General features: G+C 35.2%; 1 protein-coding gene across 1 annotated transcript in view; it reads right to left on the bottom strand.

Moving 5' to 3' along the window:
- Positions 1-7173: 7173 nt before the first annotated feature.
- Positions 7174-14768, bottom strand: part of LOC124366985 (tubulin beta chain-like) — a 28349-nt gene continuing 20754 nt past the window's right edge. Inside the window, exons 3-7 of the mRNA XM_046823635.1 lie at positions 12511-12755; positions 11224-11352; positions 9706-10136; positions 8774-9098; positions 7174-7841 (exon numbers count right to left, since the gene is read on the bottom strand). Coding sequence (XP_046679591.1) covers positions 7767-7841; positions 8774-9098; positions 9706-10136; positions 11224-11352; positions 12511-12755 — 1205 coding nt within the window. The 3' untranslated portion in view covers positions 7174-7766. The remainder of the gene's footprint in view (positions 7842-8773; positions 9099-9705; positions 10137-11223; positions 11353-12510; positions 12756-14768) is intronic.

Genomic DNA, 14768 nt, shown 5'->3' with positions numbered 1-14768 from the left:
GATGTGTTTTTATTATTTAATTTTTAATTGTACATGTCCATTGTACTACAGTATATCTAGTGACAAGATCATCAAATTGAAATAGAATCAGTAGATAACACTCATATGCAGATATCACTATACAGGCAGGCCCCGTATTTAGGGAAATGCTATTCTGTGCTTCATGCACAGGCTGGCAAGATTTCAGCTGTGGCAAACATTTTTTCATATAAGTTGTGTTATAGTAATTATTGTACGCCATTTTATGCCATCTTAAATTTTTTAATAGACTATCGACGTCAAAACTTTGACTCACTTTGATTTTATTTAAATTTTATTGTAAAATAATTATATTGTCAGTTTCAGTCAACTTAAGGGATTTTGACTTCTGTATAAAATTCCTATAATTTTTTTATGTAAGAATCAGATTTCCCTTCCAATTGCATTAAAACATCCAAACGAACTTTAGGCAATTCCCTGCAAGATGAATCACGAGGACTAATTATGGGCCACGAATCACAAGAACTAAATTCTGTAGTTCAGTTTTAATAACTAGTGTTTAGTTTGTACTAAGTGCAAGTTTTAAAGTTAGTGTGCATGGAATAAATACAAAACATGGCTGTGGTGGTTCCTGATGTATGCATATCACCACGCTCTGGTATGTTTTGTTTACTTTAATCTTGATTGTGGTCATGCATTAGTGTAGTCATTTGTATATCTTGAAATATTGTGTTACTGTTTGTATTGTATCACTGAAGGATGGCAAATCTCCAGAAAAAAATCCTGTTTTACTAGATGCGGACTTGTATTTAGGGTACCCTAAAATTAAGGATTTATACTTTTTATTATATAAGACAATCAAAACCATCAAGAAACATCCAGGTGTGTTTATCATAGAGTGGCTAAAATAGCATGACCAAATGATTGACCATTTAAAAACTGCATCTATAAATCCGAACTAAGAACTAAATAAGATGAACTAAATCTGGGCCAAACATCTTTAAATAGCTTTATCTGGTTTCACAATGGCAATTACTCTCAAGAGTCTAAAACTGAACTTGTTGCTAGTGTGGGAAACCCTGAACACACTGCACCCAGCAACCTACAATTTACTATGAAATGAAAGCAGAATGCAGTGTATGTATATGAGCTCATCACACTTGGTTTAAGAATTATTAATACAGAATTAAATAAAAAGTACCAAACCTTACTGAGAGCAACAAACACAATATAGCATCGTTCTAAAGAAATAAAATCATTTGTGTTAAACTTGCATACTATGATTCAGTGTGTGTGTTTGGCTTTAGGGTTATTAACCGGGAGAATGCACACTGTGTGTCTTTAGCCCACAATGGGATAGTATCTGTCAGATCTCATGTGATTGACGTGATGACAAAACAAATTTCAAGGCATAAACAAATAGACAATAAAACAAAAGTTTTGTATCTATTATTATTATTATCATTCCATGCTTATTGTTTTAATTTAGTGTTATGGCACAAGTTCGAAGTTTTGGTAGACTGATTTAGTTTATGAGTAAAGTATTGCCTAGCCATCGGTACCGAAAGATAACTTGGCTAGTAATACTCCTTGTATATGATCTATAATACTTTTGTAATCAAGTATGGAATAAATCATTGTTTTATTTACTTTCATTGTCTCTTATATGTCATGACAGAGAAATATAAAATTTCATGATTGGGTAAAAAAGTTCTTTGTTATGCAAATTCTCTTTATTATGTTGCACAAGAGGAACAAATATTCCTATTCAAAACATTTTTCATCTAAAGTAATCAATTTTCGTTTAATATCTCTATAGAGGGGTAAGTGTTATATTTTGTTAAAGTGGAATTAAAAGTAATTATGACTGTAATTAAGTCATATGGATAATTTAATTTTCATTACATTTTGCTTGTACTTGTAATTGATTTATGCTCGCAAAATATATTATCGTTGTTTAATTTCTAAAATTTCTTTATTGGAGCAAACTTATCACTTGACAGATATTTGAGTTAGATTTTTATAGAAATCTGCATGTTTATAACAATCAGTTTTTATTTTTACCAATCATAACCCACAAATGCCAAACTTTGTGTAAAAAAAAATATATATAGTAGGCACCGATTAGATTTGTAGGAGCTGAGTCTACTCCAAGTGGGAAGAGAGGGCGCTCGGGTGGTTCTTTGATGGAAAAGCCCTTGCCAAAGAGGTGCCCTGCTTCTTCAACAGAGGAGGGAGCAGGGAATACATTTAGAAAAGTTCTGACGGGACACAAAGTTGCTGTGGTCCCCGAGAACTTTCCTGAAAGGCACTTTTCGGAGAAGGAGGCCTCAGAGCTGTGGGGGCGCATCCTTGAAGAGGTTTTCTCATTAGAGAGTGTGAGTATGCAGTTCAAGAGGTGTTTTCCTGAAAGAGGGGCTCTTGTACCCCCGTTGTGTGGCCATGACGAAACTGGTGTCTGGCTCCGGGGCTGAGGGTCGGTGGCTCTAAGGAGATAGGTTTGGTTGTAGGGAGTATAGAGGCCTCATAAGATCTATTAAGGTCTTCCTTGGGGTTGACGGTCCTGTGGCTGGGAAGGATTCTTCAACCATTCTTAGAACCATTGGCAAAATTCTGGAATTTCCGTGGCTGACTGGATCATTGTTGGAGATGTTCACACAGGAAGTTTTTAGGACAGTGGTGATGTTGGTTGATGGACAGTCTGCAGCGACTCGTAAAGTGAGGAATTAGAGGATTTTCATTGGTGTAGAGCATTGTCCAGGTGGGGCGGCTGATCTTGGAGATCAAGGTCCTTCAGGTTAATCTGCAACACAGTAAACCGGCTTCATCTGTGTTCTGCAGACACTTTTTGGCGGAAGATTTTCACGTGGACCTGATACAGGAACACTGGATTTGTAAGGGTAAAATATCTGGGCTTTCCATGACAGGGGTCAAAATTGTTAACACCCAGGTTAATAATGCTAGACCTTGTATTGTTGTAAGCAAAAAAGTGAACAGCATTCCTGTTCTGGAATTTTGTTGGAGGGATCTCGCCACAGTCAGGCTGATGGGGGCTGGAATTGGACGAACTCTGTTGATTGCATCATCATACCTCCCATATGATGGTATAGATTCCACGCCCTCCAGAGAGATGGCTGCCCTGGTGGATCATGTTGGAAGGAGCGTGTGAAGTTGGTGATTGGATGCGATGCAATTCACACACTAAGGTGTGGGGCAGTTCCAACACAAACAGCAGAGGTAAGTCGCTTGTGGAGTATATAATGTCCTGTTGTCTAGTGATTGCAAATGTGTGTAATGTACCTACATTTCGTACAAGGACGCATAGTGAGGTGATAGATGTGACCATGATGTCAAATAGTATGGTTAATCGGATACATGGCTGGCATGTGTCTGACGAGCCCTCCATCTCTGATCATGTTCACATCTGCTTTAAAATCGAAGAACTGGAACTTAAAAAGTTCAGTATAGGAATCCGAATAACACACACTGGGTGTCATATAAGGAAATCCTAAGGGCACAATTAGAATTTGACAGTAGTAGTTAGAAACGGATTCATAACGCAATGGAGCTGGATGAATCGGCAGACAATTTGATTTCTGAAATTGTACTCTCTTTTGATCTCAGTTGTCCTTTTATTAACAGGAGAAGATCCAAAGTAGCCTGATAGAGCTCTGAACTGGCCTCTGAGAAAGAGGGTCAGAGCTTTATTCAGGAGTGCAAAAACTTGGGAGACCTACCATGTGCTCTTGCACTGTACACAACCAACTGCCAACTGTGGCAAGGTCCGTATGGCTAAGAGGAAGAAACTATGCACTGACATTGACAGCGTGCGGGGCTTTGCAAAGCTTTAGAAGCTACTTACAAAAATTCCATGTTGCCGCTTGGAAGTCTCGGGGGGACCAATCAGTTCTAAAAGTTATGATTGGAACACACTTTCCGGACTGTGTCATTCATGACAAGGATCAACCACTCAGCTGTGGAAAGACATACGGGGCACGCCACTCATTTACAGTGGAGTTTGGCGTGTCCGGTAATAACCTTCAGAAGGATCAAGTGGTCAATTAACTAGTCTCTATAAAGCTCCTGGGAGAGATGGAGTGAGACCAGTTTGCTTGCTGTGGGGGTTGGATATTCTCCTTCCCCTGCTGTGCAGACTGTTCAGATACATTCCACTGTCTTGGAGGGTATCCAGGGTGATGTTTATACCGAAGCAGGGGATACATACTTTACAGGAGATACATCCTTTAGGCCGATACATCTGTCCTCCAAAGTGGCACAGGCACTGGAATTGTGGGGATTAGACCATGTAGGAAGACGGTGGTCCCCTCGAGTCCTTATCCCAGTCTTTCAGGCCGAAGTCGGTCATTATGGAGTGTACTCACAAGAATATTCATCTGCGGTATAGAAATAAGACGATCAGCATTTTCAAATAGTTATGCAGCACTGATGGCGCTGGGCTCTTGTGTGTTCAATTTCAAACTTGTCTGGGATTGCTATCTAGTTGTTCCTTCCCTTACTAGAATCAACAATGTGACCTCATGATCAGGTTGGGCACCTGATCATGAGGGGATCCCAGAGATCGGAAGAGCTGATACCCTGGTCAACCTGGACTTAACATTCAATATGAAGGGACCTTAACCGTTCTGTGGCATTTCTAGATGTGAATCCTTTGGGGCTGTCTCGAAATGGGTTCGTGCTGAACGTGAGAGAGGTGGAGGCTACATTCGGGTCTGAGAATGAGCAGAATGGTTCTACAGTTGCCTTCCCGTAGGGCGGCGTCTGACCTTCTCTCACTAAGTAGATCAGTGTATTCTCGGGTTACGGGTCTGATTGCGGGACATGGTCACCTGAGGAAACATATTCACAGAGTCGACATCCTTCGGGAGGATCCGCTCTGTAGAATGTGTGACGAACAGGAGGAAACTGCTGAAGATATGCTCTTTGATTGTCCTGCAATAGCCAGTGAGTGGTATGCCATTATTGGTAGTTTGAACACAAGGTTGGTAAATTTCCCCAGGAGTAGTACCTGGTAGGTTGTTTTTGGTGGTTTATGGAACTGCTAAAACTGTAGACTGGTAAGCCTCAAGACTGGTGTGCTTCCAAGGTGCGCAAAAGGCCCTTGAGGCCTAAGTGCATGGCAAAAGGCTGCCCCATTGAAGAAAAAAAAGTATTCAAATATTTAAATTTTATCTGTTTGTTTGAGAATGCTTTATAATTATGCTGTCATTTCTGTACATTTTTTTTACTTCTGTTCTTATTTTTATTTGTTATATACCTGTTACTTATTTATCGTAAATAATATTTACTTTGTGGTGTAACTATTTTTGGCAATTAAAAAGTTCTATTTACATTATTTGTCTGTTTAGACTTCTCATCAAGATTATTTTAGGTATATTTAGAAATCTGCCTATTGCAATCACCCTCATGTCAGAATTTTCAGGAGATCTCTATGATTTTCTCTGAATTATAACCCCCAGATTCCAAAACTACCACAATCCAAATTTGTGTGTGAGCACGTGCGCACGCAGTCAGTTTAAAAATAAGATGTGGGCTATTCACATTCAAGCAAAAGTTTTAACTCAACTAGGACACAGTATACACCCAAACAGATATATTTTTACATATATTATGTAATTATAAAAACTTTTATTCCTTCACTCTTTTTATATCTCTAAAGGTTGCTAGATGACAGCCATTTGAAGTTTGGAAAAGGAATCTATATATCAGTTATTATGTATATATTATACAATAATTACATTCATATTCATAAAACATTACAATTACAACTGAAAGTTTAACTACATTTACTTCAAATGTCTTTCTTCTAAATAAATCTAAAAATCGTTTACAAATGGAATTATAAATTCTATATAAGTTCTTGCTAATTCTTTTTTTAACCATAAATTATTGTATATAATTAGGGAATTATAAAACATTAGATAAAAATAAAAAATAGCTAAATTTAAAGTTGTAAAATACTACAATGTGATAAAAAACTCAAGACTTTCTCATTGCCTATAAAAATAGAGTTTTACGTATTACTCCAAAATGTGTAAAAAAGATAAAATTATTGCAAATGTGTTTTACTGGTTGAGTAATATATTTATACTTATATTCAACTTATAAGCTGCTAAAAAAGGTTGGAATAAAACTGGAAAATCTACAAATTTATTAATAAAAATGTAATTATTCTTCAGAAAAAAATACAGTGACAATACAAATAAAAGCATCTTATAGCTGAGAATCTAAGCTTTTAATTAATGTATAAGACGTTGAATATTTCAGGCTTATCTGAATCAATGTTGGAATACTTTAACAATGTATTAACATGATGATCATACCAATAAGCATTATCACTTTCCCTGCGGCTCTATACTGAGTGAATCTAGCTATTCTCCCTACCATTCTGGGCAGTAAGATGTCTGCTGCAGTCACCGTGTTAACTATTATGTTGTATTAAAATTCACCAACAATTATTTTTAGTTATAAGTACCTTTTTCGATAGTTTAAATCAGTAGGAAGAAACGAATGATAAATTTATTGGGATTAATATATGAATTTATGGTTTAATACGTCATAAAAAACATACCTAAAGTATATTAAATATACTACAATTTTTAGATGATGGTCAGTGTAGAAACACACCAATCGTTTAGACTAGTTAATGACTAGTAGGAGGGTTAAATTGTTTCTGAGAAAAGTATTTTGTAAACATCAGGTTTAAAAACCAATTTTTTAAATATTTAACTTATTGAGAATAAAATTTGAAACAATTTGTATATCTTTCTATAGTAAACATAGTCAATATTTTGTTTTTTTCTTCACATTTAGAGTGTTTTTCTATAAAGCAATTATGTATAATACACAATATGCATTTTTTTATTTGAAGTGTATTAAAAAAATTATGTCATGGGCTTGAAACTGGCTGGCTGAGACTTTAGAATGATTCAAATAGAACTTGAATGGTTAAAAGAGATTAGATTGACCGACGGTCCAAACTTCTAGGGTTTAACTTGATTTAGTTACCTCTGTTTTTTGTATTTACTAATATTTGTTGAAAATAAATTTACTGACTCTCTGAACCCCCAGGTGACAATTTTGCAATAAAATGAATGTGACTCATCTTGTGCAGTGAATCATCACAGCCAGTGGCTTATAAGTAATAGGAAGTAGGAAAAATAATATAAACAGCTATAAAACACAATCACATATTTTATTATTATAGAAATATGAAAAAGTAGAAAATCTATATAAATAAAGGCTCTTAATTCTTAAAGATATAATACTTATTTCTACAATAAATTACACTTAACTACAACAATATTCCGTTTGAGATTAACACTTAAAATTAATGGAGATTAAAGATCTGAAAAACAATTTTTAAGAAATAGAATTAACTCATGATCAACTAGAGATATATTTGAAACACAATTATTACGGTTTTATTGTAAGACAGATAAATTTATTTTTTTATTTTTAAAAGGCACTTGAAAATCGCAATGTGAATAAGGATGTGACTGAGTTATAAAAATCACATTACGTAAAATTTTTAACTATATAATAGAAATTATATTTTTATGAATATATTTTTTACCTTATAATTCTATTACATATATATAAAACATTTTCAAATTATGACATTGGATTCCCATTGTTTTATAATTTATCTAATACAAAATAACACAAATGGAGTTTAATTCTTTTCAACAATGTACTCTTGCAGCATTAGCGAAGTTTTGGATTTATGATTAATACAAAAATGCATCACCAAAACTACATCAACTGGTCTAATCGTACTGGGCCTGTGCTGTCTCGTCGGCATCTTCCAGGTTCTCGTCGTATTCGTCATCGGGTCCAGCCTCCTGTATGGCAAAAAATGTTGTTAGAAATCAATTACAATAATTAAAGAATCATCATGTAGATCCTTTGCTATCTTTTTATACTTCACCTTTACTATAAGAATTTGTTATCAATCTATTTTTAAACAAATGTTCTGTAATTTCGTAATGAATATAAGATGTAACCACTTTATCAATTACTAATATTTCTGATAGATAAAAATATTTTTTTCTTACACAGATTTTTTGGTCTTAAGTGATTATTTTATGTAAATGTTATGTAATTACCATTTTGATTCATGCTGATCAATAACCAATCTAAAAAGCTACAAAAAATCATTTAATTAACATAAAAACTAAAGGCAGTTTAAAGCAAAACGTAAAGCATTGTAAAAGTGTTCAAATAGGCGGTTTTAGGATCACAGATTGGAGAGCAGCCTGAAGCGTTGATTTCCAAATTGTTAAAAATATTGCTGTCATTTAAAGGACTATATTTTTTAAAGAACTTAAGCCTTAAAACTTTTGCTTTTTTGAGAGCTAAAAACTTTTACTTTTTTGAGAGCTCGTAGTTTCTTAGATAAAGTTATTAAAAGTTTTGGCCCCATTTCCCACACATTGTTATCTCATTATGTTAAAATGTTATTCTTACAGCAATAATCTGTAAATTGCAATAGTCTGAGTATGATTGCAGTTTTGAATAAAGTTTGGAGAACTGGAAGTAAGAGCTGAGGAGAATGGGGCTGGTAGTATTAACCTGACAATTAATGTCATGTGTTGAGAAGAACATTGACACATAAATCAGAGGTACCGGTAATGAATGTAGAAACATTTCCAACTATTGTTGAAGAGATTATGATGAATGAAGTACTATCAAACATCAAAATGTTCACTTATTTCTATCAGCAGAGATTTATTAATACAATTAAAGATTTAACAAAGAGAAGAAGTTAACAAACCTGATACTGTTGATATTCAGAGACCAGATCGTTCATATTAGACTCAGCCTCTGTAAATTCCATTTCGTCCATTCCCTCGCCAGTATACCAGTGCAAGAAAGCCTTCCGCCTGAACATGGCTGCGAACTGTTCTGATATCCTCTTAAAGAGCTCTTGAATTGCCGTTGTATTGCCGATGAAGGTGGAGGACATTTTGAGCCCCATCGGTGGGATATCGCACACAGCAGTCTTTACATTGTTAGGTATCCATTCCACAAAGTAGCTGGAGTTCTTATTCTGAATGTTCAACATCTGTTCGTCCACTTCCTTCATAGACATGCGGCCGCTGTCAACAATATTAAATATTGAAATATACAATTTAAAAGCATATGTGTAGTAAATATATTACTGGCATTTTAATTATAAAACAAAATCATACTTTTAAATTTATTAATCAAATTAGAAATCCAACTGATAAGATGGACTAAAGCGTTAATGCCATTAAAGAGGTGTGAAAGAATTTAATTGTGGGTTGGAATCTACCTATATACACAAGACCAGGATCTATGGTTTTTTTTATTGTAGAACTACTGGTAGTTATTTCAAGCTTATAATAAGGTTTATATTTTTAAAATTTAAAATCTATGTAAAGTTTAAATTCTGTGCCTTGCTGATTTTGAGTAAATATACAAGAATATGTTACATAATAATGTCATTCCAATTATTAATAATAATAATTCTCCCTTTTATGAGTAGTTTTAACACAAACTCAGCAAAATAAATATAAAAGAGACTTTTGTTTTTCTATTTCTGATATTAACAATAACTTAATGGAGTCAGTTGCTCTCTTATTGGGTAAGAGTATCTTGTAAGAAATTAGATATTAACAACATTTTTCAATTTACATCAACAACATATAAAAAATAATATTCTTGCTCTACTGCAGCTCTCACCGGAAGATTGCGGCAACGGTAAGATATCTTCCATGTCGGGGATCGCAGGCCACCATCATGTTCTTGGCATCGAACATCTGCTGTGTCAACTCAGGCACAGTGAGAGCTCTGTATTGCTGGCTGCCACGAGATGTAAGTGGAGCGAACCCGGGCATGAAGAAGTGGAGACGAGGGAAGGGCACCATGTTGACTGCCAGCTTACGTAAGTCTGCGTTGAGCTGACCAGGGAACCTCAGGCAGGTGGTGACGCCAGACATGGTGAGGGATACTAGGTGGTTGAGGTCTCCATAGGTGGGGTTAGACAGTTTGAGCGTGCGGAAGCAGATGTCGTAGAGAGCCTCGTTGTCGATGCAGTAGCTCTCGTCTGTGTTCTCTACCAGTTGATGGACTGATAGAGTAGCATTGTACGGTTCTACCACTGTATCAGACACCTAGAACCAAGGAAAATCAATGATTTTCATCTGGAAAAACTTGCAAATGCTCAAAATTGTACAAAAGTTTATGAATGTTAAAAATCAAAGAAGAATTTTTCATATCAGCAAGAAGTAAAGAAAATGTACATGTTAAGAGGGAACTAAATGAACTTAATTTTAACGAAGCAGGATTTGGTAGGAGAGGAGAGAAGTTTAGGAGTTATGACTCCTCAAGATCAATAACACTTATAACAATTTTTTCAATAAAAAAGAGTGAAGAGAAAATATTTGAACTTAATATGTTTATGATGGAGAACATAGAGTTCTGGGATATACCAAATAGTAAAAGGTCAGATAAAGAGTTGAAGAAAATGTAGATATTAGGAAATACATATTCTAATATCTACATTTATTTTCTACATAACTAATAAGCTCAATTTCTTCTTTAAGAGAATTTTAAATAAATGGTCTTTACAATAATGATTTATATTAGAATATTGAAATTAGGTAATGATTCTGAATTAGACTTTGATAACTGCATTAAACCACTGGATCATATGGGATTAAGACGTGTTCTGATTGATCACTGATATCTGGTATTGGGTAGTGAAAGGATCAATTTGGGATTATAAACTGGGTTTAAACAACTTATATTTAATAACTAAGGTTAGAGACCCCTTTGAACTCTAAATGTGAGGGTAAGTCTCATATGGTTTGTATCGGTTATACAGCTTTAGTAATATTAATGGCTGGCTCTTGCTAAAAGTATAATTGTCTTAGATATTAACAACATTACTCCCCATCCATTATATCAAAACATTTAGCTATGATAGAGATGTGTGAATCCATCTAAAACTTAAAAATGTAAAATCCATAAGTGTGGAATTGATCTTCTGTGTCCATCTAACGGTTGCTAACATCTATTTAATGCTTACATCTAAATAACTGGTACATTAATTATTACAAAAATCGAAACAAAGTGATCAAATAAAATTAATTGGTCAGTAAAAAATTATTATTTTAATTTAGTGAAAAAAACTGTTTTAATTGTTTTTAAGAGGTTGACATTACAGCATTCAGAAATAAAATTCTTTCTTTTTCTTACCTTAGGCGAAGGCATGACAGAATATGTGTTCATAATTCTGTCAGGATACTCCTCCCGGATCTTGGATATGAGCAAAGTGCCCAACCCGGAGCCGGTGCCTCCCCCCAGGGAATGTGTCAATTGGAATCCCTGAAAACATCATCCATCATTATCAATCTCCTGCATATTACCATAGTTCGGAATGATAGTCTAAATAGATTTTCTTCTGAATGGAGAAAGCTATGGAGTAGTTAAGACTCGTTAACCAATAACGCACTTTCCATCCACCGTTACACACCTATTACTGAAGTAGGTCGGTAAACTTGGTTAAGTAGGTTCTTCATCTTGTAACCATGATTTACCACATCACACAAGTCACTTGATGTATTATAAATCTATAAAACCCAGGATAGTGTAGAAGATTTACAGCGTTTTGTAGCAGTAAAGCCATGACTGGCAGCCAGGTTCCTTACCATGACAGGGCAACAATGAAAGAGCAGTAACCGTTTGGAAACTCATTTTCTTTGAAATGTCAACCATTGCAGTTTCTAAAAATGGATTCTGATTGTAGGTTCAGGTTTTGTAAACCTAAATCCTTTCTGAAATCCATTTTTTACACTTCTGACAAAAGGATTGTTTGTAGTTCTAGAGATTCATTTAATGGATGATTTCATTGTGTGTAAAGTTATTTGCTGCATCATTTCTGGTGGTTAAGAGTAATGAACCATTTTTAGGCTGATATTCTCGCAAGGACATATAAGAGAAATGAAACAAATAAAACAAAATTTTCCTATGAGAAGAACCCAACAAATCTGGAAATACGTAATGAAGGAATCTTAAATCAAATAGCAAAGCAGTATTTGAAAAAATCTTAAATAATTATTGTATTAATTAAGAAGTTTATTTGCTTTTAACATTGACTTATATTTTTATTTTATTTTTTAGTGTATATGTTTGAGAACATAATACAACAGAAAATGATATTCTTTTCAAAATGATCTCCCTCTTGTACAGCAATTCTTGTTCCTGTGTTCAAAGCAGCTTTCTTCTACATACTAAGTTTAGTAATAACTTGATATTTGGCAAAAAGGCATACTTCAAACAATTTTCTTTATTGGAAGTAAAAAATTAGGATTTGTGCCTCTAATAGATAACATAATAATTCCAGTACTCAAAACCATGACTCCAGAATTCTGAAAAACCAAGATTTCTTCTCTGAAATATTTATGGTCTCTCATTGAAATGTCTTACAGTGAAGGAGAAGTATCAATCATTCATACATTCAAGATATTATTAGACGGCACTGACCTGAAGACAGTCACAATTCTCCGCCTCTTTGCGGACCACATCCAGCACAGCATCTACCAGTTCAGCGCCTTCTGTGTAGTGCCCCTTAGCCCAGTTGTTGCCTGCTCCGCTCTGGCCAAACACAAAGTTGTCTGGCCGGAACAGCTCTCCATACACTCCGGATCTCACACTCTCCATAGTTCCTGGTTCCAAATCCAGCAGGATGGCTCTTGGCACGTACTTCCCACAGTTGCCACTCCTGCTCGCTACAACATGCACACGATCACTCTGATTTTAAATCTTTTCAAGTTTTAATGTGTGGATCTATTAATCTCTTGCTCTCGATAGATTATTCTGCTTCAAAATATTTGTCTAATTTCTCCCGCCCTATAAATGAGGCAGGTATGATTTTTAGTAAAACATTTAATAACTCAAAATGTACAGTGGAGCTGAGTCTATAAGAATATTAATTATTAATTAAAGAAACCTGTTTAATATCTATAAATATGTGTTCCTACAATTGTTTGTTTGACAGCAAAATAACTAAGGTTATTGGTTACAGAACATTTGTACTAACAGTTTTGAGAATGGATGGATATTGAACCTTTTCCAATTACTAATTTTAATACTTTTGATTATGAAAGCTGAGGATGAGATAAGTAATAAACTATCAACGCTCCTAAAAAAATAAAGCAAGAAATCCAAAAGCTTACAGCTGCAGATAATATCCACTCACAAAATTATACACTGTTGCTGGATGAGGATGTAAATAAGTGTTGGAAAACAAAAAGTTTAAACTTTAATTAAAAGTTTAGTTATAACTTACACCAAATTTATTCAATGAGTTACAACATTACTTTCCTTATATTTGTACAAGATTGGGTCTTTAATTTCTATGTGTACTCTGAGACGTCTAAACCAGAAAGCTAAGCAAGAGCGTTTTCTGCGGAGTCTGTGCTCCAAATAAACTAAACTGAAGTAAGTGAATTACTTGGAAGAGGTTTTGATTGATACCAGATGACGTGTGATGTTTTGGACTAAAACGCACTTGAAGGGGCGCTGTGCCACGGCCGCGGAAAGTCGAGTGACTCAAGTGATGACCGGAAGCTTTGTCAATTGCTTCTTTGTAGCTTCAAGTACTTTTGGTCATTTCCGGTGACGTCACGAGGTCGTGCCAGGCGTGGACAATTCCTGTCGACAAACCGTCACCTCCCACTCGGTCATGATATGACACGACATGTTCCTCCGTCACCATGGATTACCAAGTTCCCAGGGTCAACAAACCTGTGGGGTTCTGATGCGCAGTTTCTGATGGATGCTCACCGTAGCAGAAAAAATCTTAATTTGCTTCTAAGTAGTATGAGGAATCTGAATATATCAGGTAGTTATTTAAATATTTTTGAAAGTGTGAATTGATGGTACGGTTTTTTGTACGCTATGTTGATCATATCCTTTGATTCTGAAACTCCTGAAATATTCGCGTCCTCTTCTTCATCGGAAGTTCAACGTGTGGCATGTGACAAAACTGTGAGTGAGATTGTTTCTTTATATTTAACTCAGTGTCCATTATCTATATCCTAATCAAGCATCTCCAAAAAACGATGTCTCTGAGCCGAGTGTGGAACACGTGGGAGTGTCTAGAGTCTAGACTAATGAGTGACGTCATGTAGGAGACATCTGACTGTTTGTCTCCCTGTCGGGGCGGAGGTTAACTTGCCCTTGCCCGCAGCCAAGCGCTGAGTGGAAGCAGCTGTCAAGCGCCTTCCTGCTGGGTCACGGCCGCGGTCGCTTCCGTTCATATGAGTTTAAATGCCTAAAATTGAGGTTATGTTTCTCTTTACTGAAGCGTTGATTTATAAAGCGCCCGCATATTTACGACATATGAAGCACCGGAGACGCCCTTTAAACTTGCATAGTGGTGGGGGGGGGGAGGGAAAATACGATTATGCTCATTTGCAGTAATAAACTAACACTACAGTCAAAAACAAAATAGAAATAAACGAAAATATATCTTGGTTTAAATATATCGTTATTACGTTGACATGGTTGCTCAGTTTTTAGCATACGATAGTTCAAAAAGTAATGAGTTAATGTGTATGTGTGTTTTTTTTTAAGTACAAATGTTCACTAATTTCAAGACAGCACATTTTAATAAAATGTGACACAACACTAAGTGATTCTGTATGGATATCGTGATAGTTGTTTTTAATTCTTTTTTTTATTTGTGTGTCAACTTCTGTTATTTAACTAAAGGATAAACATTACACAGCCCAAAGTAT

Source organism: Homalodisca vitripennis, chromosome 1 (genome assembly GCF_021130785.1).
Source record: "Homalodisca vitripennis isolate AUS2020 chromosome 1, UT_GWSS_2.1, whole genome shotgun sequence".
In the NCBI taxonomy this organism is placed as follows: domain Eukaryota; kingdom Metazoa; phylum Arthropoda; class Insecta; order Hemiptera; family Cicadellidae; genus Homalodisca; species Homalodisca vitripennis.
This window is presented reverse-complemented; position numbering and strand designations above follow the sequence as displayed.